Below are 24,420 nucleotides of genomic sequence, written 5' to 3'. Positions count from 1 at the left end.
CGCATAACAAGCTCGAGTAGTGGGCTTCCTTGCCTCCCGAATGATGTCCATGCAATCGGGGGGAAGATTGAGGTAGCCAAACTCTAGGACTTCAGGAGCCAGATCGCGAGGTTGAGCTGTTGCAGATCTGGGTGCTGAATGTCGCCATGGCTCTGCGTCAGAAGGCTGGGAGTGAGATGAAGCCTTTGATGCGGTACCACGGAGAGTTCCAGAAACGTGGTGTACCATGGTTGGCGAGCCCACGTTGGAGCAACCAGGATGAGAGTCATCGAGTGCTGCCTGAGTTTGCGTGCCACCAGCGGTATCAGAGGTGCTGGGGGAAAAGCGTACGCAAATCTGCCTGACCAGTTCATCCACATCGCATTGCCCTGCGATTGCGGGTGTGGGAACCTGGCGGCGAAGCTTTGGCATTTTGCGTTCTCCTTTGTGGCGAACAGGTCTATCTCTGGATGACCCCACTTTTGGAAGTACGGTTGAAGTACTGATGGATGTATCTCCCACTCGTGCATTTGGTGGCTGTGCCTGCTGAGCAGGTCCGCCATCTGGTTGTCTTTGCCCGGGAGATGCTCCGCCATGAGGAAGATGTTCCTCTGAATGGCCCACTTCCACATGCTCTGAGCCAGATGAGACAGCTGCGGAGAGTGTGTGCCCCCCTGTTTCTGAATGTAGTACATGGCCGTCATGTTGTCCGTCCGGATCAACACGACCTTGTTGCACAGATGTACTTTGAATGCCTTCAAGGCCATGAAGATTGCCATCAGTTCCAAAACGTTGATGTGCATCTTCCTTTGCTGTAGTGTCCATAGTCCCTGCACTGTGTAATGGAGTACATGCGCTCCCCATCCCTGGAGAGAAGCGTCCGTTGTTAGGATAATCTGTGGCACAGGCTCCTGGAACGGTCGGCCCTTGCAAAGGTTTTGTGGATTCCACCAATGCAGAGAGTTGTACGCCCGACCGCTCACCAACACTAGGTCTGTCAGTTGCCCATGAGCCTGAGTCCACTGACGTGCTAGGCACTCCTGAAGCGGACGCATATGTAGTCTCGCGTGCAGGACGATGGAGATGCAGGAGGCCATCATGCCTATCAACTGCATGAACACCTTCGCTGGAAGCGAGTGCTGAGGTCTGAATCGTTGGATCAGCGTTTGGATACTGGCGATTCTCACTGAGTTTGGCTGCGCAGTGGCTGCCAGAGTGTTTATTGTTGCGCCCAGATACTGCCGTATATGGGCGGGTTGGAGATGGGATTTTGGATAGTTCAGCGAGAATCCCAGATCGTGCAGGAGATGAATGGTGCGGAACACGTGGTCGGCGCACTGCTGTTCTGACTTTGCCTGAATGAGCCAGTCGTCCAGATAGGGGTAGACGTGGACGTTCTGGCGTTGTAGATGTGCTGCCACAGTCGCCAGACACTTTGTAAAGACTCTTGGCGCTGTGGTGACCCCGAAAGGCAGAACCCTGAACTGGTAGTGCTGGTCTTGAATCGTGAATCTGAGGTACTTCCTGTGGGAAGGATGCAGGGGGATATGAAAGTGTGCATCCTTGAGATCCAGTGTAGCCAGGAAGTCCCCCTGTTGAAGCAGAGGGAGGACCTGCTGCAACGTGAGCATATGGAAGTGCTCCGATAGAATGTACCAGTTGAGGGGCCTGAGGTCCAGGATGGGCCTGAGGGATCCGTCCTTTTTGGGGATCAGAAAGTAAAGAGAGTAAACTCCTGTTCCCCTTTCCGGCAGTGGAACAAGCTCTATTGCCCCTTTTTGCAGCATGACTTGAACTTCAACAAGTGCAAGTGCTCGCCGGACATAGGACGGTTTCTTGGAGGTATGTTTGGTGGAGTGGAAGTAAGTTCTAGACAGTAACCGTACTGGATAAGAGATTTGACCCACCTGTCCGTGGTGATGGATTTCCACGCGGGCAGGAACTGCTGGAGTCTCCCCCCGACCGGTGTTGTGTGGTCGGGGGGCAGTGACAAGGCGTCACTGTTTGTTGGTGGAGGAGGACCTGGAGCTGTTGTTTCCACGGCCCCTGCCTTTAACGTTGTTGCCCCTGTAACCACCTCTACCTTTGTTGGTGTATGAGGGTTGGGTGTTGCTCTTATAGTACTGTGTGGATTGCGATGCCTGACCCCTTGAGGTGCCTCTGTTATTGGAGCGGCGAAAGGAACCACCCCGAAACTGCTGAGACTGGAGGGCCCCCATAGACTTAGCAGTGTCCGTGTCTTTCTTCATTTTTTCAAGTGTCGCATCCACCTCGGGGCCAAACAGGTGGTCAGGATTAACTGTCTGGTTCAAGATGGTCGTCTGTATATCAGGTTTGAAGCCTGATATTCTAAGCCAAGCATGCCTCCTCAGCAACACGCTAGTGTTGATTGCCCTGGAGGCGGTATCAGCCACGTCCAGCGCACATTTGATGGAAGCGTTGGTGATGAGCTTCCCCTCCTGAATCAACATTTCACCTGCCTCCTTGTACTGATCGGGCAAGTGCTGCAGAAGTGTTTCTAGGGTGTCGTAATGCGCCGTATCGTAGCGTGCAAGTAGGGCCTGCGTGTTTGAAATGCGCCAAATATTAGCTGCCTGCGCAGCAATTCGTTTCCCTGAGGCTTCAAATATTTTTGACTCTTTGTCTGGGGGAGGAGCGTCACCCGTGGTCTGCGAGTTCGCCCGCTTACGTGCGTTGGATACCACCAAAGAGTCCAGCGGCAAGTATCCCTTGATGTACGTTGGATCCGAGGGCGCTGCCTTGTATTTTTCGTCAATGCGAGGATTGATGACTCGCGCCCGAGTGGGCTCCCTGAAAACCTCAGGCGCGTGCTTCAGCACTCCCTTGAGCATAGGCAATGTCTTGACTGACTTTTCAGCCACTGAGAAAGTGTCAAACAAAAAATCGACATCCACAGGATCTGAATGTAGGTCGACATCATGATTAGCTGCAGCTCTCTCAATCAGAGCGTTGAAGGCTGCAGAGTCCTCTGTTGGAGAAGTCTTTGCTGCAAAAAGCTGCGGTTCATGACCCGACTGGGGGTCCTCAGGATCGCCTCCGGCAGACCAAGGTTCATGTACCTCCTCTGGATCCGAGTAGGCTGGATAATTGTACTCGTCCTCTTCATCTCCGTCACCTTCCCCAGCGTTTGAATGCGTCGGTGAAAGTTCCAAATTATGTGGAGATGCAGGCTTTATAGGGGCAGAAGTACCCGCAGAGTCCTTCTTGTTTTTGAGTGGAATACGATAATGTTCCAACACCGGCTCCGTGGTGATCTTTCGTTTGAGGAGATAGAGCTTCCCGGTGTTGGCGTCGATAACAACCTCTCGACGCTCCTCATCTGCGAGTGGCTGGAGCCGAGGCTTCGGCCCTACCGATGACGCCTTGGGCGTTGACACCACCTTCAAAGGCACCCCGGCCCCATGCTTCGGAGCGAAAGCCTTCGGCGTCGTCTTCGGCGGCAGCGTGAAGCGGATAGGCGTTTGCGCCTTTGCCGGCTTTGGTGTATGCTTCGGCACCACATCCTTCGGTTCGGGAGCCACGGCGTCCTTCCGAATCCGCTGCAGGGACTCCATGACCTTTTTTGTTAAGGCCGGGGAGGGCTGGACCGGCTCGAGCGATTTCCCCGAGTCCGGCGTCGGGTCGGCGGAAGGCACGGTCTTCGGAGCCGACACATCACCATCCTTGGCCTTGACGGCCGGAGTCGGCGCAGCCAGAGCTTCGGCGCCGTCCTGACGCTTCTACGGAGCCTTCTTCGGGTCATCGACCTCGACCACCTTCGGCGCCGACGCGGCTGCGTCGGTCGTCTTCGGCTTCGACACCGGGTTCTTCGGGTCGGCCATCTTGGCGCGGCTCTTGCTGTCGGCCATTTTGAATTTCTTGGACGTTGAGGCCTCTGGGGCCTTCTGTTCCACTAGTGCGACTTTCACTTTCGGTTTCGAAACCGTTGGTGTGGACCCTGATGGTTTCACTTTCGTTTTCTTCAACGGGAGTGGCACATCAGAAATGTCCGTGGCCGGGCCCGGAGGCGAGGCCGTGGGACGATTAGCGAGGTCTTGGGTAAGGCCCGAAGGCGATCCCTCGACCTGGGCCGTATAGTGGGGGTTGACCCCTGAGTCAGTTTGAGGATGCTCCTCCTCTGAGCTATCCTCCACGGTGGCAATGGCCCCATCGTCGTCCCCTACCTCACCGACGACTTCATCAAACTCCTCGTCTCCCGCGTCGTAGTTTTCTTCCTCCGACGCCGGGCTAGAGTCCGAAACTTGAAAGACATTGTCGTCTCCAACGTCTTCTTCGAAGATGTTGTCTGGCGGGGGCGCTGATAACTGGGCCTGGAGTCTAGCGGCCCGACGAAGCTTGAGAGTCTTCTTACACCGGAACTTTGAGCAGGCCATACACCTGGCCTCATCATGGTCCGGCGACAGACATTTGTTGCACACTGGGTGCACGTCGAGGTGTGAATACTTGGAGGTGCACACTGGGCACCTCTTAAACGGAGTTCGTTCCATGTCTGGAGCGTCGTGTAGGCCCGTCTGCGCCGACAGCACGCGGAAGGGCAGCAAGAGTTCGGAGCTGAAGAGAAGTTAAACCCGAACGAAAAACGATACCGACGCCAAGCCTAAAGATCTTTTGGTCTCAAGTTAGGAAAGTTAAACAACTATCGATTCCGACAGAGGGAACCGACACACATCCGAACCCAATGGCGGAAAAAAACAATCTGGGGATGGAGGCGATGCCCATGCGCACTGTAGTCCAGGGGAGGAGCCACCTATCTCGTGATACTTCGAAGACTCTTCCAGGACAACAATGTGCAATCATCCGGACCCAACACTAGGCGGCGATCTATGCACAGATATGAATTCAGCAGCCCACATGCCTCGAACTAAGGTATACAACAATCTTGCTGTTACAGTTGGTGAACACTTGTTGTTCCCACCTTGTGCCGTTCTTAAAAGTCAGGGTCTGACTTCTCTTCGTTAAGTGGCAACTGTTGCAGTTTCCGCATGGGTGGTGTCCATGCAACCCTTGTAACCGTGGTTGTTGGATAACTGGGGTTTGTGGTCTCGTATGTACAAGGATATCTTTGAGATTCTTACCTCTCCTATGGGCAAAGAGAGCTTTCTCCAAGTCTAGTGTACCACTCGTTAGTATGCGCCAGTGCCTGTTCACCAGTTTGGTGACCTGGTTGGAGAGTGAGCTGTACGTAGTCACACATACAGGTCTGCTCACTGTATTGTCTTGTGGAGCTCTGTCTTCCAGGAGCGCCTCTCGGTTATTGTTACGTGCCCTTTTCATTGCATTGTTTATGACCTTGTCTGGGTATTGTCTTTGTTTGAGTTTTCTGCTTAGGTCTTGGGCTTGGGACTTGTACCTTGCTATGTCGCTGCAGTTGCGGCGTAGACGGAGGAACTGTCCGTAGGGCAGGTTCTCTCTCAAGTGACGAGGGTGAAAACTATCAAACCTTAGGAGACAGTTCCTTGCTGTTGGTTTGAAGTGAGTTTCTGTCTTCAAGAAACCGGACTCATGGTAGATGTTTAAGTCCAGGAACACCATCGACTCTCTGGACATGGAATGGGTACATTTGAGGAAGGCGTTTTGGGTGTTTAGCCAAGACATAAAATCCGTGATTGATTGTTTGTCACCTTCCCAGATGACTAGGACGTCGTCTATGTAACGTTGCCAAGTGCGGCTTTTGCCCCTGAATGGAGTGTTGGTATGGAGGATCTAGGTGGATTCTAGGTGGTGCACTTACGGTCCCGCCAGGCTCGGCGCGAAAGTACTGCCCATGCTGGTTCCATGTTGTTACAAGTACATGGTGCCTTCATATTCAAAAAAGTTTTTTGTCAGTGCTGTTGAAATGCACTCCATCAACATCCCCGAGGGGTTTGATATTTCCATGGGTTGGAATGTAGAACCTTCTCGATGATCAGGAGGGTTTCATCATGGGGAAGGCTGGTGTAGAGGCTCTCTACGTCCAGGCTAAACAGCATCTGTGAGTCCTGGTCAAATGGGTAGTCTTGTAGTAATTGTAGTACTGCTTTCGTATCTCTCAGATACATGTCCGTCGTCTGTACCAATGGTCTCAAAAAGGCGTCTGCGAACTTGGACAGCGGCTCAAGTATTGATGAGATGCCTGACACAATGGGGCGACCCGGGTGACCGTCCTTAACTCTTCAGAAGCGGCCGCTCCTCACGCTCCTCCCTAGATTGAACCGGGTATCGTAGCGCTATACTTGCAAACTACTTTCCCTGATATTGCTCTCTGTCGCGCTTTGCTCGCATTGCTCCGGATCTATTTGTGTGCCAAATTTAAAACTCATCGTAGCACTTTACTGCTTTGCTCGTATTGCTACAGAATTTACTGTGTGCATTATAGGAAATTTATCGTAGCGCTTTACTGCTGAGCTGCGCTTTGATTTAATTGTTTATTCTGTGTGTGCCGGTGACGCTTCCCTCTCTCAGCTTTCGTTTGGGGTCCCAGTCTCGTCCTTTGGCTTGCTGCCATTTTGTTGTTTGTGCCTCACAGCCCGGCCTTCCACCCGCTCCCGCCTCCCAGCTGACCCTCCCTCGCTCCGCCCCCCCCCCCCCCACTATCCACTTATGTCAGAGCAGCTTACGCGCAGCATTCACGTGCAGCGATCGCGCCCCATGCCGCCAAAGGTAAGCCAGTCTACGCCCATCCGCGCCTGGACCGCGCCCAGCGCCAGAACCCCTGGTCCTCGCAAAACCCACTTAGCCCGTAGAACGTATGACGCCGCTACCCTCTTTGCCCTTAACCCCGGTCGCACACCACAATGCTGCGAAGCTGCCCCAGGACACACCCATGGACCCTTCGCCTGCATCAGGACCCACACCAAATCCACTAACTCCAAACACAGTTCCGACGCTAACCACCTGAAGTGCATCCTGCTGAACACCCGCTCGGTCCACAGACATGCCACTGAACTCTGGGACCTACTCGACAATGCATCGCCGGACGTCGCCTTCCTTACAGAAACCTGGATGAACACCTCATCAGCGCCCGACATCGCCATAGCCATCCCGGACGCTTACAAGATCATCCGAAAAGACCGCACCAACCAAACAGGAGGAGGCATCGCCATCGTCCATAAGAACACCATCCGAATCACGACCAGCTCCGACGATAACCTCGCTACCGCCGAACACCTCCACTTCCAGATCCACACCGACCCCAGGACCACACTTAAATCACCCTCATCTAGAGACCACCAGGAATCCGCACACAATTCAACGAAGACATCAATGACTTCATCAGCCCACATGCCCTCACCTCCGAGAACTACATCCTACTGGGAGACCTCAACTTCCACCTGAAAAAGAAAAACGACAGCAACACCACCACCCTCCTAGACAACCTGGCCAATCTCGGACTCAAACAACTTGTTGAAACCCCACCCACCTTGCCGGACACACGCTCGACCCTATCTTCACCTCCAGCAAACACATCTCCTTCGATCACACCACAGCTCTCCATTGGACAGACCACAGCTGCGTTCACTTCAACTACAAAAAGACCTCGACCCACAACCTGTTCCTCGAAGAAACTGGAACAAAATCACCACCGACCAACTCTTCGCATCGCTTAACCAAAACCCTCCTGCCATATCATCGGACCCAAACCAAGCTGCCACAAAACTCACACAATGGATCACCACAGCGCTGACGAACTAGCACCCTTGAAAAACCACCAGATCAAACAAGGTAGCAAAAAGGCCCCCTGGTTCAACGATGACCTTAAGAAATCCAAGAAGTTATGTCGTACTCTCGAGAAAACCTGGAGAAAAAACCCAACCAGTGACAACCGGACCACCTTCAAGGACGCCACCCGCAAACACCACCAATTGATCCGATCCACCAAGAAATCAGCATTCAAGGATCGACTCGACAACAACGCCCACAACAGCAAGGAACTAATCAACATCGTCAAAGAATTTACCAACCCCACCGCCGGCACAAACGACATCACTCCCTCCCAAGACCTCTGCGACTCTTTATCCTCTTTCTTCCACAACAAAATCGCCAACATACATAACAGCTTTGAAAACCAGTCCGAAGAACAGTCCACTCCACCCACCTCCGAACCAAAACAGAACTCACAACCTTTGCGCCTGGAACCCAATCACTACTGAAGACACCATCTGCCTGATGAACTCCATCCACTCAGGATCGCCAACCGACCCGAGTCCCCACCACATTTTCAACAAAGCAGTCTCCATCATAGCACCCTATCTCCGCGATGTCATCAACTGTTCCTTCAACTCCGCTACCTTCCCAAAAAGCTGGAAACATGCCGAACTCAGCGCCCTTCTGAAGAAACCCACAGCAGACCCCTCTGAACTTAAGAACTACCGCCCCATCTCACTCCTCCCATTCCCTGCCAAAGTCATTGAGAAAGCCGTCAACAGTCAGCTAGCCGCCTTCCTCGAATCCAACAAATCCCTCGACACCTCACAGTCCGGCTTCCGAGCCGGACACAGCACCGAAACCACCCTCATCGCAGCTACAGACGACATCCGAACGCTACTGGACAACGGAGAAACAGTTGCCCTCATCCTACTTGACCTCTCCGCCGCCTTCAACACAGTCTGTCATAGCACCCTCATACAACGCCTCAACAACGTCGGAATACAAGGAAAAGCTTTGGACTGGATCATCTCGTTCCTCGCCGGGAGAACCCAGAGAGTCCGCCTCCCCCCATACAAATCAGAGGCCACCGAAGTCATCTGCGGAGTACCACAAGGATCATCACTCAGTCCCACCCTCTTCAACCTTTACATGAGTCCCCTCGCATCCATCACGCAACAACACAACCTCAACATCATCTCCTACGCAGACGACACCCAGCTGATCCTCTCCCTCACCAAAGACCCTAATACCGCCAAAACCAATCTACACGAAGGAATGAAAGAAGTAGCCGAATGGATGAAGAACAGCCGTTTAAAACTAAATTCGAACAAAACGGAAGTCCTCATCCTAGGATCACCCCCCTCTGCCTGGGACGACTCACGGTGGCCACCGGCCCTGGGTACAGCACCCATACCTACAGACCACGCACGTAACCTGGGCTTCATCCTAGACTCCTCCCTCTCGATGACCAATCAAGTCAACGCTGTCTCATCCTCATGCTTCAACGTCCTTCGCATGCTCAAAAAAATCTTCCGTTGGATCCCCACCGAAACAAGAAAGACTGTCACCCACGCACTGGTCACTAGCCGACTGGACTATGGAAAAAACCTCTACACCGGAAACACAGCCAAACTACAGAAAAAACTCCAACGCATCCAAAACGCCTCAGCCAGACTCATATTGGACATTCCCCGTCAAGCTCACATTACCGGTCACCTGAAAGACCTCCACTGGCTCCCAGTCAACAAGAGAATAACATTCCGTCTCCTCACCCACGCACACAAGGCCCTCTACGACCTAGGACCCGAATGCCTCAACACACGACTGTCCTTCTACACACCCACCCACCAACTACGATCATCCAATCAAGCCCTCGCCGCGATTCCGTGCATCCATAGATCCACCACGGGAGGAAGATCCTTCTCCTACTTATCGGCCAAAACCTGGAATTCTCTCCCCACTCACCTCCGCCTTACACAGAACCACCTTTCCTTCAGAAAGCAGCTAAAAACCTGGCTATTCGATAAGTAATGCACACACCCTCCCCCAAGCGCCTTGAGACCCTATGGGTGAGTAGTGCGCTATACAAATTCCTGAACTTGAACTTGGATTAGTCAGACTTTTGTGAACCTTTGGTATACTGTAAAAGTATGGTGTGCAAGGGTTTTTTTGTGTCAGAAATTCCGACTCCTTTTTTGTGAGCCAATTGTGGGCCAAGGCTTCTTCAATCATCGCCCCAATCTGAATGTGTAAGGACTCGGTGGGGTCATTCAGCAGGACCTGGTAATTTCTCCTGTCAGAAAGGAGTCTCCTACATTCTTGGTCATAGGCGGTAGTAGTTTGAATTACCACTGCCCCGCCCTTGTCTGCCGGTTTAATAGTCAGTTGTTTATTCTGGGTGAGTTCTCTTATGGCTTCGTTCTCTAATCTGCTCATATTTTGAAAAACCTTCCGATTGGTATCAAGTTGACTCAGTTCAAGCATAATGGCCTTCTCAAATGCTAGAACTTCAACTGGGAATTGGTTGTCTGATGGTGTTAAAGTAGATTTTGGCCTTAGACCCGTGTCCGAAGTATCAGGGGTGGGTTCCTGGTTACTGAAGAACGCTTTCAGCTTGATGGTTCTCACAAAGTCTTGGATCTCCTTGTGTAGTAAGCGAAAAGGGTCAGGTTTGTTGGTAGGGACGTACCCAAGTACCTGGTTCTGCAATTTTGTCAAAGGCCAGGGGGATATGTTGATAACTAAGTTCCCCTCTTGCTTGTGGAGGCATGATTCGCTGTCATGCTCCTGGTGTAGACCCTGGGGTCTGCTTCGTCCTCTGTTTGCCAGGTGACGTTCTCTTTCCTGTTCCTGCCCCTGCGGGGTCCTTGGCCCCACGCTAAAAAAAGGTTGCGAGGTTTGGGTTGCGGGCGTTGGGTCTGGTCCCCATTGTGGGTACATTGGTCCCATCGGTGGGGAACCGTACCGGTATTGTGGGAATTGGAACTGACCTTGATAAGGGTTGAATTGAGGAGGTCCCTGAAAACCTCTCCAGCCTCTTTGGCGTGGATATTGAGTTTTTTGCTGTCGGTAACATCCTCTGTTGCCTTCTCTCTTGGAAATTGCCCGAATTGGAGCCAGTGGAGTTACCATCTGAGCTAACACTATCAGTGTCACTTGTATTGCCCTTTGCCACATAATCCGCCTTAGTGTAAGGGTATGCTTTCTCTGCCGTGAAACGTTCCTTATCTTTTTTAAGCTTGTTGAACTTGCTTTTCTTAAGTGTAATTTCAAAGTCAGTCATTTGTTGGTTGAGTTCCTCCAGCCCTTTCTTCAGGGCTGTTGGTGAGATGAATGCTTTGAGTTGTACCTCTAGTTTCTGGATGTCAGTTTTAAGTTCTTGTGATATTCTCGTAGCTGTTTGTACTATTAGTACCAGCCAGTCTCTGGTACAGTGCCATGAGATGAGGGACCAGGCTTTTTTGAACACAAGATCATCTTGGAAGATGAAGGGTTCGTTTTTCACAATGAGGCCCTGGGGGGCTATTTTGTTCCTTAAGTATTCTCTCATCAAGAGACCATGTAAAGCAGCCCTGATCTGGACTTTTCTTAGATTTGTGAGTTGATCCCAGTCCGCCACTGATGGGCCTGGGTCACTGTTGCTTAATCCTTCAAAGGGATTGACTTCCACAAGGATCCTATCGATATCGTCCTCACCGAAGGTGAGGCCATGTTCGTCCTCCATTCTGTTGTTGTATGAAACAAGGGAGGGGGCGTTGGATGTAATGTGTGTGTGGCGTCAACCTATGTGTGTCCAAAGAAAGGGAGGGGCTCCCACAGCTGTGCGCTGTCTAGGACAAATCTATAACTAAGGAGGGAGGGAGAGGGAAAGTGGATTCGGTCTCCATCCTAGAACCCCTGGTTAAGGCACCAACTAACCCCCATTATGATATCCCCCTTTTTTAATTAAACCCACTAACACTTGATATGATATTGTTAGGGATTTATAGCCCCTACAAAAATCGACCTATGCAGGAGCATTTCACATTGTAAATCCGAACGCAAGCTGACACTTCGAAATTGAGAAGTGTGGCTCAATGGTTAGAGTGGTACAAAAGGGGGTGGTGATGGATGGAGCATCTGAGTCAATCAAACACTCACACCCAGTCAAAAGATCTGGGTTTAATCCATCACCGTTCTTTAGCCCACTCTGCCACCCCAGTTCAGACATGGCTATATGCAAATCGGTCTGACCACTCACACTTACTTCCCTCACACACACAACACATAGTACACTTCAAGTGCTCCTACGTAGTCGTGAGTCGTAGCACGCCGCATCCCGTAGAGGGGTGCGAAGACCCCAATGATGAAGCATGACACCAAGGGGCCTGTTGGTGTGTGAGGGGTATTCTAAAAAACACTGTGTGCTCCCCACTGTTGTGGGGATCACTACCACTACCTGAGTGGATTCCAATCTGTTTAAGAATTGACTTAGACACTGTAGGGGTGCAGGGCTCATGCATCTGTACCCTCACCACTTGTTTAGTGATCCCGGCTAGAGGGGTGGCTGACCCTCGCCAGGGCAGTGGGTTGTAGGCATGGCACACAGAGTTGTGTGCCATGTCGACTCTTCACTTTGTTCCGCATACAAATAAGCAGCCTGCAAAGGCAGTGTGTGTGTGAAGGTACAGGCCTCCAAGTGTGGCACAATAAGTGCTGCAACCCTTAGAGGCCTTCCATGGCCACAGTTCCCCTGGTACGTTTAGTACCATTTACAAGGGACTGACCAGTGGCCAAAGAGTGCCAATTGGGTTTTGTTTTTAGTGCAGTTTTAGGGAAAGAACATAGGCCCTGGGTACCTGTTTGGCAGGAGCCCAGGGCACACTCAGTCGAAGTACATCAGCAGTTTAGCAAAAAGTGGGGGCAACCATGGAAAAAGAGGGCACTTTCTTATACCCATCTCCTGGCACGGTCAACCCAGACGGTGAATACACAAACAGGCAGAGGCACACAGGAGGTTAAGCAAGAAAATGCATACTTTCTAAAAGTGGCATTTTCAAAACACACAATATAAACAGCATCTTCACTAAAAGATGTATTTTTTACTAAACTCAATTTCTCTATCTTGTCTCAATGGAAAGTTACACTTGTAAGATGTTACAAGGCAGCTCCCAGTAAAACCTAAGGGATGGACAAGCCTTTCAATAGTGAAAAACGAAATGAACAGTATTTCACTATTAGAACGCATGAAGTGAACAAACTGTGTTAGATCAGTTAATTTCTGGATAGGCCGATAAATCAAATGGTGAACGACGCTCAAGAAGAAAAAAAAATAAGCGAGATGGAAAAGTGAATTCAGGGAGACCGACTTTCTGGAATCAAGCACTAAATGCCAATGCACAGCATGTAAATCCAGAAAAGATTTACGTTGCAAAACCTAGGGACATGATCATGCACTGCTATTACAAAGAGGTTTCATCTCGAAACACATGTAGGCTGATTTTGAATGACCGGCTGTTTGGATATTGCACTACATGAATATGACGAAATAGTTTCATGAATAAAGGAATCACTTACATTTTAGCCACACAAACAAAATTTAACAAAAGAGCTAACCGCATTTTTATGACTAACCAATAACCAAAGGAAATACTAGACTTACAAAAAGAAGAAATATTTCCAGAGATCACATTAATTAGGTTAGGTACTGCATATACATTTTATAAATTCAGTAACTCTCAAACTACATCTTGTTCTCAAAATTTCCTCCAGTGCTAGGGACATTTTGGTTAGTCTGCTTTAGTGATGTTTTTCTCAATTGTATGGTGCTTCAGAGATACAATAAATAAAAGCATTAAAGAGGAGTCTTCACAATCCTGCAGAGAGCAAATGGACCCAATCTAACATATTGCACGAGGCTTGAGCATGCTCATTTTCAACATTTTACCAAACATAATTTTTCACTCCATGTTAAACTCATCCATGACTAATCGATATCGGTGATTTCGCCTAAGCAGCAATTAGGTACCAGCCTTACACTTGCAAAAAAAACAAACACGTTCTAGACTCACTTTGTGGATAGGCAGCGGGTTCAAAAGGTGGGGCAGCAGCCCGAGGGTCCTGGTAAAAAACATCAGGCTGCTGGGGTGGGTAGAGCTGGGAACCCCGCGGCACCATCTGTAGCTGCTTGCTGACAGACAGAGGGGGCATATCACTAGGAGTCCGAGAGGGCACAGGGTGGGAGTTTGCGGGCAAGGCAGAGATTGACGTCTTAGGGACAGTTTCCAGTCTGCAAAAGAAAAAAAAAAAAAAAACATTATAGCAACTGTACAATTCACAAATGAGGACATGAAAATTAGAAATAGCTTCGGAGACAAACTTGGCAATTCCTATTTAAACACTACAGAGATACATCAAGGAAAGGAAGGATTTGCAAGACTAAACACATTTCAGACACACTGAGTAATAATAAAACATAAGGTTTGCAAACTTGAAACAAAAATCCATATTTATGCAATAGCCACATTTCCAGGCTTACTGAATCCTTCAGTATGTAAGTTATTGATGTGTGCCACTTTAGATTTTAGTAAATAAATAAAACAATGCCCCAAGAAACCGGTTGAACCAAAAGTTAACGCCTACATGAACCAGTGTTTTGGGCGAAACAAAACGATAAGAATCCTACCTGCCCCTCCACCCCAAAAAAAATCTGCAGTCCAATAGACAAAAGAGTAAAAAAGGGTCTTTAAAAAATGCATATAAATATTATCCTAAAGGAGGGTTGCTCTTAAAGATGTTAAAATTGTTCGGACAGGCTGAAAGAAGGCTGTTTTTGCATATGGTCTGCCTCTCAACTCAAAATAGTGGTGAGAGGGTAGGAAGGAGGGTGTGTTAGGGTCAGATGAAATAGAATTTGTAAACAATCGTTTTTCAATGTCTTTTGGCATTTTTTCCTGCCATTCAGTATGCTTTTAATCCTCTACACACTGTGGTCACAACTTATTAGCCAGTGGTAAGGATGCTGTGATTTTTTAAACAAACAGAAATTTAGAAAATAACTTTCTATTCTATTGAAATGGAAGGAACTCTGACATGTTAACTTGTTATCTTTTCAAGTGACAACAAAGGTGACAATTTCCACAGAAGCGAAAGGGTAATTGAGTTTTGGAATGAAACAAATGCTTTAAGTAAAATAAAGACCAAGGAAAGAACTCTCATTACAATAATCATATTTACAGATTTTGCTCATTCGTGTAAATCTGAAAATTGCATGTGGCATTCATAAACAAATTAGAGCTCCAACATTAATTTTTACTGCACTGGCTGAGTCCAAGGAAAGTGAATCTCCCTTTCCCTACAGTCATCTTTTCAAGTGTTTATGGTGCATTCATATTGTAATGTTAAGGTGGCGTTTAGCCCATTTTTCCCAAGGTCTGAACAGACGTGTGCCTAAAGCACATCTGTAACAGTGAAACTTTAAATAATTCTTCAAAGAACCACCTCCCAAGGTTCACATTTACTAATTTCTCCTCCACACAATAGAATTAAACATTCTACAAAAACAATGTGTGAGTCAACACTTAGATCTGTTAGACCAAGGAACAATTGTGGATCATTTTTGGTAATACTGCTCCTTTAGGGTTCCTCTTTAGAAAAAAGTTTTAAAAAACGTTTAAAAAAAATGAGCAACCAGTACTATTTTTCAAGATATTTTAGGAGCCTCAAACAGACAAAACTTAATTCTATCTGTGCCCTCCAACTGAAACAAAAAGCGAAACACACATGCAAGCACTAGTAAAGAAGGCAGGAAGAACTTAGGGATGAAAATTAAAAGTTTTAGGTAAGCATGGGAATCTGCACATTACTAAACTGTTTTAGTTTTCAGTGAATACATCAACAAGGATAAGTAGCTTTCAGGCAAACCATAAATGTTGAGCCCCAACACCCTATTCATGTGCCAGTTCTTATAACAATACTTCCTCACGATTCATTATGTAACAATGAGGCAAAGGATTTAGAAAAATGCGTACAGGTCAGGAGGGGACCCGGGGGCACTGGTGCTCAGGTGGTCCATCTTCCCTTGCTTCAAGTTGGATTCGTAGCCAGAGTCTGTTCCCCGTGAGATGAGCTGCGTCACTGCGCTCCCTCCCGACACAATGCCATTTGGCAGACCTGACGGCTTCCGGCTGGGCATGTCCACCGACCCTTCGTCAGACAGCAGGGGTCCAGAGGGTAGGCCCACTTCATTCAGCTGGCCCAGGGAGGCACTCAGGGGTCTTCTGGGAACCAGACGCTTGTTCATTTTACGGAATCTGGCGGCAGACAAACAAAACGACAGTCAGCTCCTCCAAAGGCGAACGGCACGCTTATCTGCCGGCGAGCAGGTCTCTCTCCGGCGAGAACCTATTTTAAGAAATGAGAGGTGGTGTAGCACACTGCCTATTGTGTGCATGTTTGTGTGTGTGCGCGCATGTGCACGTGAGACAGCAAGCTAGAGAAACACACAATCCAAACAATACTTGGCTTATAATTAACTGAGCCTGTACACGCAAACCACAGATAAAGCCACAAAGTATTTGGTAAGGTGTAGGCACTTTAGAAGAGAAGCTTCTTTTAATCACACAGATTTAAAAGTCACAGAAAAAAACTTTTTCATATTGCTCAAGGAACCATTTCTTAAAAGTCTGAAGGAGCAGTAGTACCAAAAATATCACAACAAAAATTGTTGAACTCTTGACCTACTCATTTTACTTTGTCACACATTTTTTTGTTAAACAAATTATAATTTTCTAATGCATTGAAGAACGAATTGGTTGTTACAAGGTTAACAACAGGGTTGTTGCAGGACTTATTTTGAGATATTTCTTTAAGATTAATGTCTTTGGCAGCTAAACCCACCAATCTCCCCCCCGCCAAAATACAACTCCAAATATTACTACATATGCAAAGGTGGCATTGGCTATAATACAATACAGCTTTCAGGAAATTAATATTCAACCGCTCCTTAATAATGTCACGAAATGTAGGACAGAAATCTGCATGTGAATATTTTAGGCTTTCAGTCATTATGAATTGGTTATTTTTTCCCCATAAAACGACTATTGTTTTGTTGTTCAAATAAATAAATAAATAACTGCTATTTACAGTGCTAGTGAAGATTTCTTTTTAATAAATGAAGGGGATGGAGATTTGTTAAACGTAAAACTCAACCAATCCTAGTTCTCTCACTTCATAATCTGTTAATGGAGGAAGTTGGCTCTTTTTGTGATATATTAATAAGTTGATATACTGTGTAAAGACTCCAGGGGTTCCCTTACGAGTGGACCGGGGCTTGCTATGTAATTCCAAAGTACTCATTTAGGGAGTAGTGAGGTCAAGCAGCCTTAGACTGAACATAGAGGAGTGCCAGACATTTATAAACTACACACAGATTAATAAATGACACCACGACTCTAGAAGGAGACCCACACCAATTTATAAAAAATACCAAGTACCTTTATATATGATTCAGCATCAGAAAAGTCGTTCAGGTAAGTAGGTTTTTAAATTTAAATTCTTTTCACTTTAAAAAGTGGACAGTACAATTTCAGAATTCTGCAATGTTTTCCTAAGGAAAGAAGAACAAGTTCTGCAAACAGACACAGTACATCAACTTATAAGAACAATCTTCAGGAGTTAAAGTGAGTATTGGACAAGGTCCAAGGCAGCACCAACAGTACACCACCAGCAGCACAAGGGCGGCAGGGTGCAAATCAGTGTTGGGAGGCCAATGCGTTTCAATGGGAATCAGTCACTGTAAAAGAGGCTGCAGGCTCTGGCGAGAAAGCCAGTTGGGCTGAACCAACAAGTGGGCTCAGGCCTTGTGATTTTCAGGGACTTACCTTTGGGGCGACTGGTGCAGAGGTGTCCTTAGGTGTCCGTTTTTTCCTTACCGAAGCAGACGCGGTTGAGGAGGCCTGCGTGAAGAGGCTGCAGGCAATGTCAGGGAATCCAGGAGGGGTGAAACCACAATGGGCTCGAGCTCTGGAGGACTGGGGAACTTTGTTGGCACCGGTGGCCACAGTACAAGTCTCCTTTCCCTAAAAAGGTACAATTGGTCCCCCGAATCGGCAAAACCTTTAGCAACCTCTGTAAATCTCTAGAAAACGGTGCCCCTGGTACCTTGAGCCTGAGGTATTAAAGAGGGTTCCTAAGTGCAGCAGCACAAATTGTGTCACCTTAAGTGACCCCACTCACACCAAGGGCTGCTATCAGAGGCTGCGTCTCTAGGTGCAGACAAAAGTGAAAACCAGACATGTTGCACATCCCTTTATGCCATGTCCCCTAACACTGCATGTAATATTTGTAAGTCACTGCTACAGCAGGCCTGACAGCCTTAAGGCAGGGGTGCTGACTATTCTGGTCCAGGGAGGATCTGGCTTGGCAGTTCGGGCTGGACTGTTCCCATGAGGCACAGGGTCAAGACGGATTTGCATATGTCCAGGTCTAACCGGGGTGGCTTGGTGAGCAAAAGAATGATGGATTTAACCGAGATCTCTTGACTGGGGTGAATGTTTTGATTTGTTCTGCACTCCGTCCATCAATTTTGCGTCTTTAGACTATTAAATGTGAGGGCATACCTGCATGAGCAGATATGCCCCTTTGCTGGTCAGTCCCATTACTGCCAGTACAAGTGAACAGGGAAGGCATTTTTAAACATGTGCTGGACACTGATGAAAACAAGATCCCCCAGCTACATGATGGCTTCAATGAAAATAGGGATGTTTGGTATCAAAAATCCCGTATTGGTAAACCCACACTGATCAAGTAATAGGGAGCGAAATATTTTCGCTACGCCCAAGTTTACCACGCGTTACACTCACTCCTTCCAAAGGGTTCCTCCACTCCGGAATCCTCCCCATTAGAGGATAGACTACTAGATGGTCATCTCCCTGAGAAAAACATCTCTTGTATATAAAAAATTAATATGCAATATGGAGGACCCTCTATTAGGTCTCCGAAATAAATGGGTGACAGAGGGCATAGTAATGGACAATGAGGAGTGGCGAGACGCATTGTCTTTCCCCATAGTGGTAGCTATCCCAGCACGGATCAGGCTAGTGCAGCTTAAAATCCTGCATAGGACATATATTAAGGGACCCAGTTTGGTACAGATGGGTAGAGCGAGCGAAGGGGATTGTCAGAGAGGATGTGGACAGCCAGGCACCTTTATGCACATCATATGGGACTGCGAGCATATCCAGACATATTGGAGGGAAGTACACAGGGTTATGAGTGTTGTGCTCGAAATGGTTATTCACCCAGAGGCAAGCCAATGTCTCCTGAACTTATGGGACTCTACTGATTTAAATGCACACCAGATACAATGAATCACTTTAGGGTCGATGATAGCAAAAATAAATATTGCTTTGGCCTGGGGAGCAGCAACGCCACCCACAGTTGGGACATGGGAAGCAAATCTAGACTGGTGCATGCTCCGGGAAAAGACTGTCTATGTGGTCCGTGGCTGCCCCAAAAAATGGTCACGAATTTGGAGTGCATGGAAATCATATCGTGGAGATATATGCCCTCTGAGATATTTGCCCTCCCCCTCTAAATTGTAAAGTGGGTAACCTACCCTCCCCATGATTTATCCCAATGATGTAGACTGTAAATGACGATTGTATTAGTCTGTCTATCCAGCAATGATTTTGACTGTATTGTATGACTTGCTATAAGTCAATGACTGTTAAATAAAAAGATTTATACAAAGAAAATTATGGGGAGCAGAAGAGGGAAAAATAATCAGGTAGTCCTCCACTCACAAATCACTATAAACAACCTAAGACATGATTATACGGGACACCATACAATCTTTATAATAGGGCTGGTATTGGGGGGTATCCACCTCTACCCAACAGCTGGTCGACACACTTTACAAGTCTTTATCCAATCCTACGAACCTGCAATCTTTTAATGTGTTTTCTTAAATGCTGGTTTGTCAGTCAACTCATTCCCAATATAGTCTCCCCTGACCTCATTCGCGACCGGGTAGCGGCCATCTTGGACGTGACACACGCTTGGCGCGGTCAGCGGTCCAGTTGTTGCTCGCATCTTACCGGCACTGGGCAAAAGTCTATTTAGTTTGGCCCACTACGGGAGAGTGCTGCTCCATTAAGCTCCCTACATTGCTAGTCTGCCGCTTATTTTAACACTGCTCACCTCAGTTTTCTTTTTCTTCTTTGTATGTCTAATGGGAATTTGGAGGGGGGGGTGATGGGGGGGGGGGGGATGCATGACAGTTTATTTTGCTTTTGGCATTGTTGTGAATTTTAATAAGGAACTTGAAAAAGAAGGTAATTACCACTTGGTGCTCGGCTTTGCTGGGGGCTCTATTCTCCTTGCCACGGCTCCGCAGCACTCCTGACCTCATTCGCGGCCGGGTAGCGGCCATCTTGGACGTGACACGCGCTTGTCGCGGTCAGCGGTCCAGTTGCTGCTCGCATTTTTCCAGCACTGGCCATACCCTATTTTAAATGTGTTTATGCCGAACGCGCAGCGGGCGAGCGCAGCGGGTGCGCCGGTGGCGTGCCGAAGGGGCGCCTAAGGCAAGCCCTTCTGCGCCAGTCAGTGCCAAGTCCGGGCTCAGGGCGAGCCATGCTGCTGGTTTAGCCCCCATTCATCTTAATGGCCCGTCCATTCAGTACTCTAGCACGGTGTTAAGGTCTTTAAAAGTCCTGTGCTGCCCCTCCTACTCTACTGCCATTGCAGGACCCGAGAATATCATGGCGTGAATGACTGTGGTTTTCTTCCGTCCATTCAGCTCCCCTCGGTTTCTCTGAGGGCTGACCCCTGCCCTTTGGGCTGTTTTAAAGCCTGCCTTATTAATTCCATTCTATACAGAGAACGCTTGGTTCTTCAGTGTGAATCCTCCACTATATGGGGAGGCTGTGAGGCTTTGGATTTCAATCTCCAATTGTCTCCTCACTTCACATTGGGGGGCTCATTATTATACCGTCCTCCGGGCCCAGCGAGTGCCTTTTTGGATGCCTGCGGAGATGCTCTGGCGGATAGAGTCTTAAGGTTCTCCAATTACCTTCTGCTGGGGGATTTCAATTTACATCTTGACTCCCTGGAGTCAACTGACGCCGCAGCTTTTATGGATATTCTCCAGCTGGCTATGCTCTCCCAATGGGTGACTGATCCGACCCACAAGAGGTGTCACATTTTGGACACTATCTGTTCTAATTTCCCAGTGTTGATCACAAAGCCACTCCTGATCACCTGGTCGGATCACTTCACTATATTTTTTTCATGGACCACCCAGCGCCAGCTGCAATTAGCTAGCTGTCAGCGTGCCCCTACAGCAAGGAAGCTGGACGTAGGTTTACTCAGTGATCACCTGGCGGCCTCGCATCCTACCCTCCCAGGGGATCTACAGGACAATGTTATCACATTCTCTAGTTGGGTCAGTGGTGCAGCCAATGCCCTTTCGGCCCGAGTCATCGCAAGTTGGTGAGCGAGGCTCCCTCTAAGCTGTGGTTCACCTAGGAGTTGAAGGCTCTTAAGCATGCCTGTAAGGTTTTGGAGAGAGCATGGAGGGTCAGCGGCTATTGCCCCACTGCCAAACAGGCTCTTAGAGTCCAACAGAAAATCTATTACTCAGCTATTGCCACGGCCAAAGGCCAGCATTTTGCCACCCGCATCGACCGAGCGAATAATAACTCCAAGGAAATTTTCGCCATCGTGCAGAGCTTTGTTACTCCCCGTGCCCAGGAGGCGGTGGTTCCCCCCTATGATAACTGGTGCAAAACTTTGGCAAAACACTTTAGGGATAAGGTCTTGAACATTCAAGTATCCCTTCTGAAAGACCTTAAGCCGACCCAGACTGTCCCGTCGAGGAGTCTGGAGAAGGATTCGGTTCATCCTTTCTCTGTCTTTAGCCCAGTGGACTTATTGTTCTCGCGCAGAATTCTTGGAGCACTGAAATCTGGCTCCCCTAAGGATCCTTGTGCGGCTAGGCTGTTGGCCGAGCTAGCTGACACGATCAACCCGGAAGCCAATTTACTGATTAATCAGTCACTTCGCGAGGCCTGCGTTCCCTCTTCATGGATGCAGGCTCTTATACTTCCCCTTTTTAATAAGCCGACTCTTGATCCGTCGGTTCCCGCCAACTATCGCCCTATCTCACTTCTGCCTAGTTTGGCCAAGGTTTGCAAAAAGGCAGTCACTTTTCAGCTCACCAACTATGTAGAGGGGGCGGGCCTGTTACATCCGGCGCAATCGGGGTTCCGTGCTTCTGACAGCACGGAGTCAGCCCTGCTGGAGGTGGCAGAAGCTATACGTGACTGTTTGGATGCCGGCTGGAGAGCAGCCCTGGTTATGCTGGATCTTTCTGCTTCATTCAACACTGTGCCCCACTCTCTCCTTCTAGATCGTCTTACAGCCATCGGCATTGTGGGTTCAGCTGGGAGCTGGCTTAGATCCTTTCTGGAGGATAGATCACAGCAAGTATGGCTGCCCCCTTGCGCTTCGGCGCCGACGCCTCTCTCCACCGGCGTTCCGCAGGGCTCTTCACTTAGCCCTCTATTGTTTAATATCTATGTGACTCCCCTGGATTATCTGGCGGAGTCCTTGGGGGCTAAGGTGATGGCCTATGCAGATGACATGCAGCTTCTGTTCTCCTGGAAACAGGGTGAGGACTCGGTCAGCACGGCGCAACGTTGCCTTTCAGCTGTGTTTCGCTGGCTGGCTAATGATCAGTTAAAGTGCAACGAAGAAAAATCAGAGGTTCTCCTGGTTGGCTCGTTTCCTGTGGATTTTAGAACTAGGCTGTGGCCACCGGACTTCCCACCCCCTTTGACTGAGAAGGGTCGTGTCAAAAATCTGGGGGGCTGGTCTGAGGAAAATTTAAATTTTGCAACACAGGTGAAGAAGCTAACAGGGACTTGCTTTGGCACCCTGAAAATTCTGAGGAAATTTCTTCCCCTTCTGCCAGGTGGAGCCAAAGAGACGGTCGTTCGGGCTCTGATCCTTTCCCGCCTGGACTATGCCAATGCTCTTCTGGTGGGATGTCCCGGCTATCTGACCAGGAAGCTGCAGGTAGTCCAGAATGCGGAGGCGAGACTCCTCATGGGACTCTCGGCTAGACAGAGTGTGCGGTTCCATCTTAGTCATCTGCACTGGCTCCCAGTAGAGTTGCCTGAAATTTTAAATGCTGTCCATTGTCCATCGGGCCCTGTATGGGTTGGGTCCGCTCTATCTTCAGAAGCGCTTTGCCTTTTATAAACCTTCTAGGCAATTGCGCTCTTCTGACCAACTCCTAATACAGAACCCTCGTTTCAATCGACACAGGCTGGGTGGTTGTTCCTTCACCCGCAAAGCAGGTCTTGCCTGGAATGAGCTTCCGCTGGCCCTCAGGATGGTGTCGGACCCCATTGTTTTCAAGAAGAAATTAAAAACTCAGCTTTTTCTGAGGCCCTGGCTGTGCGATGGGCTTTCTTTGGTATTAGTGCCGGGATACTTTGAGTAGCTGTGCGCTCTATAAATCTAGTATATCATAGCACAACAAATATACCCTTAACTAAGAAAAGTGCATACAAAAACACAACAAAAAGTGTGTTAAGGTGAGAAAGTCCCTCATGGGTGCTACACCAGAGGAGCTACTGGTAGGTTCTCACCAGCTTGCCCACGTTTCTCATCATTGGTAACTTTCTCACTTTTAAGAAAGGAAGTGTCCAGTAAAAAGATAAGAGGTGAAAATAATGGTGTGTATATCAACAAACGCAAAAAGATCCCCCGTAATGTGCAAGAGATAGAAAATATCTCCATAAAATGGAGTTCAAACTCACATTAATGACGTTGCAATTGCCCTAACAATCCTGGAATATCCTTCACCAGCAGAGTAACCTGGCAGAATCCAGATCCCCACCCAATCTCCCAGCAAGCGGGTACCCAGCGGTGGCTCCGCTGGGGACAGTGTGGTGCGGCCAGATGGGACGGAGTCCGCAGCGCGGCGTGTCTGGGCCACAAGCAGCGGGGCTGAGTGTGACCACCAGCCGGCCGACGTCACCCGCCGAGCGGCCGCGGACAGCGCGGGCTGCCGGTCCGGCACCCCTCCCCCCCTCACGTCGCTGGAGCGAGACATCTGGTCTGACCGCGGCCCCATCCCTGGCCCCGTGAGCTGCACCCGGCGAGACGGGACCTTGGGGGCAGCCATTGACTCGCGGACGGGCGCGGGAGGAAGGAGAGGTGCGAGATTCCCTCCCTCGCCCCCCCCTGAGCGCGGCGGAGGTCCCGGGGAGTGCCGCGGGGACTCTTCAGCGGGCCGATTTTGAAGCCCCCCCCCCTCGCAGATTGAGCACTTTGGAGAATCGGGCGGGGGGCAAAATAGGCGAAGATCCTTGTGGCGAAGGATAGTGCAGTACTCTCTCCTGGCGCCGAGGGTGCAGTACTGTGGGGCTCCGGACCCCACCTGCGGGCGGCTGGAGCGACACGCCCGCGCTGTGGGGAGCCCCCCTAGACTTTGTGGGCACAGACCTCCTGGACCCTCGGTTGGAGTACACAGAGGCTTGAGCTTTGGGGACCTTGTGGTGCCACGGCGATCAACGCGATTGGGGTGAACTTGGTGCCCTCCCCCCCCTGCGTGCTGACCCGGTCCCCCCCCCCGCCCTCCTCCAAGTGGCGGCTTGGACTTTGAGGGACGCAAACCAGTGCGGAGACCCTGCCTTTCCTTGCGCTATTCACTACCCGGCAGTCCCCCCATACTCCGCAGCGCACAGCAGTCGGTGGCTGAGAAACAATGGGCAAGGGGGACAGAACACAGAGCAAGCTGCC

The 24,420-nt window shown here is 49.2% G+C and overlaps 1 protein-coding gene across 9 annotated transcripts in view; it reads right to left on the bottom strand.

The window, feature by feature from the left end:
* The window catches only part of RC3H1 (ring finger and CCCH-type domains 1), an 828,931-nt gene that overhangs the window by 433,813 nt on the left and 370,698 nt on the right, over positions 1-24,420 (bottom strand). For 5 of the 9 annotated variants that reach the window (XM_086956804.1, XM_086956790.1, XM_086956782.1 and 2 more), the window contains one exon: positions 13,677-13,894. In XM_086956804.1, coding sequence (XP_086812930.1) covers positions 13,677-13,894 — 218 coding nt within the window. Of the gene's footprint in view, positions 1-13,676; positions 13,895-15,635; positions 15,918-24,420 lie in introns of all 9 variants that reach the window. The other 4 variants (XM_086956761.1, XM_086956752.1, XM_086956775.1 and 1 more) reach the window with 1 other exon arrangement.

Source organism: Lissotriton vulgaris, chromosome 1_1 (assembly GCF_964263255.1).
Source record: "Lissotriton vulgaris chromosome 1_1, aLisVul1.2, whole genome shotgun sequence".
Classification (NCBI taxonomy): domain Eukaryota; kingdom Metazoa; phylum Chordata; class Amphibia; order Caudata; family Salamandridae; genus Lissotriton; species Lissotriton vulgaris.
Note: the sequence above shows the minus strand (reverse complement) of the source record. Positions and strands in the feature narration are given on the sequence as shown.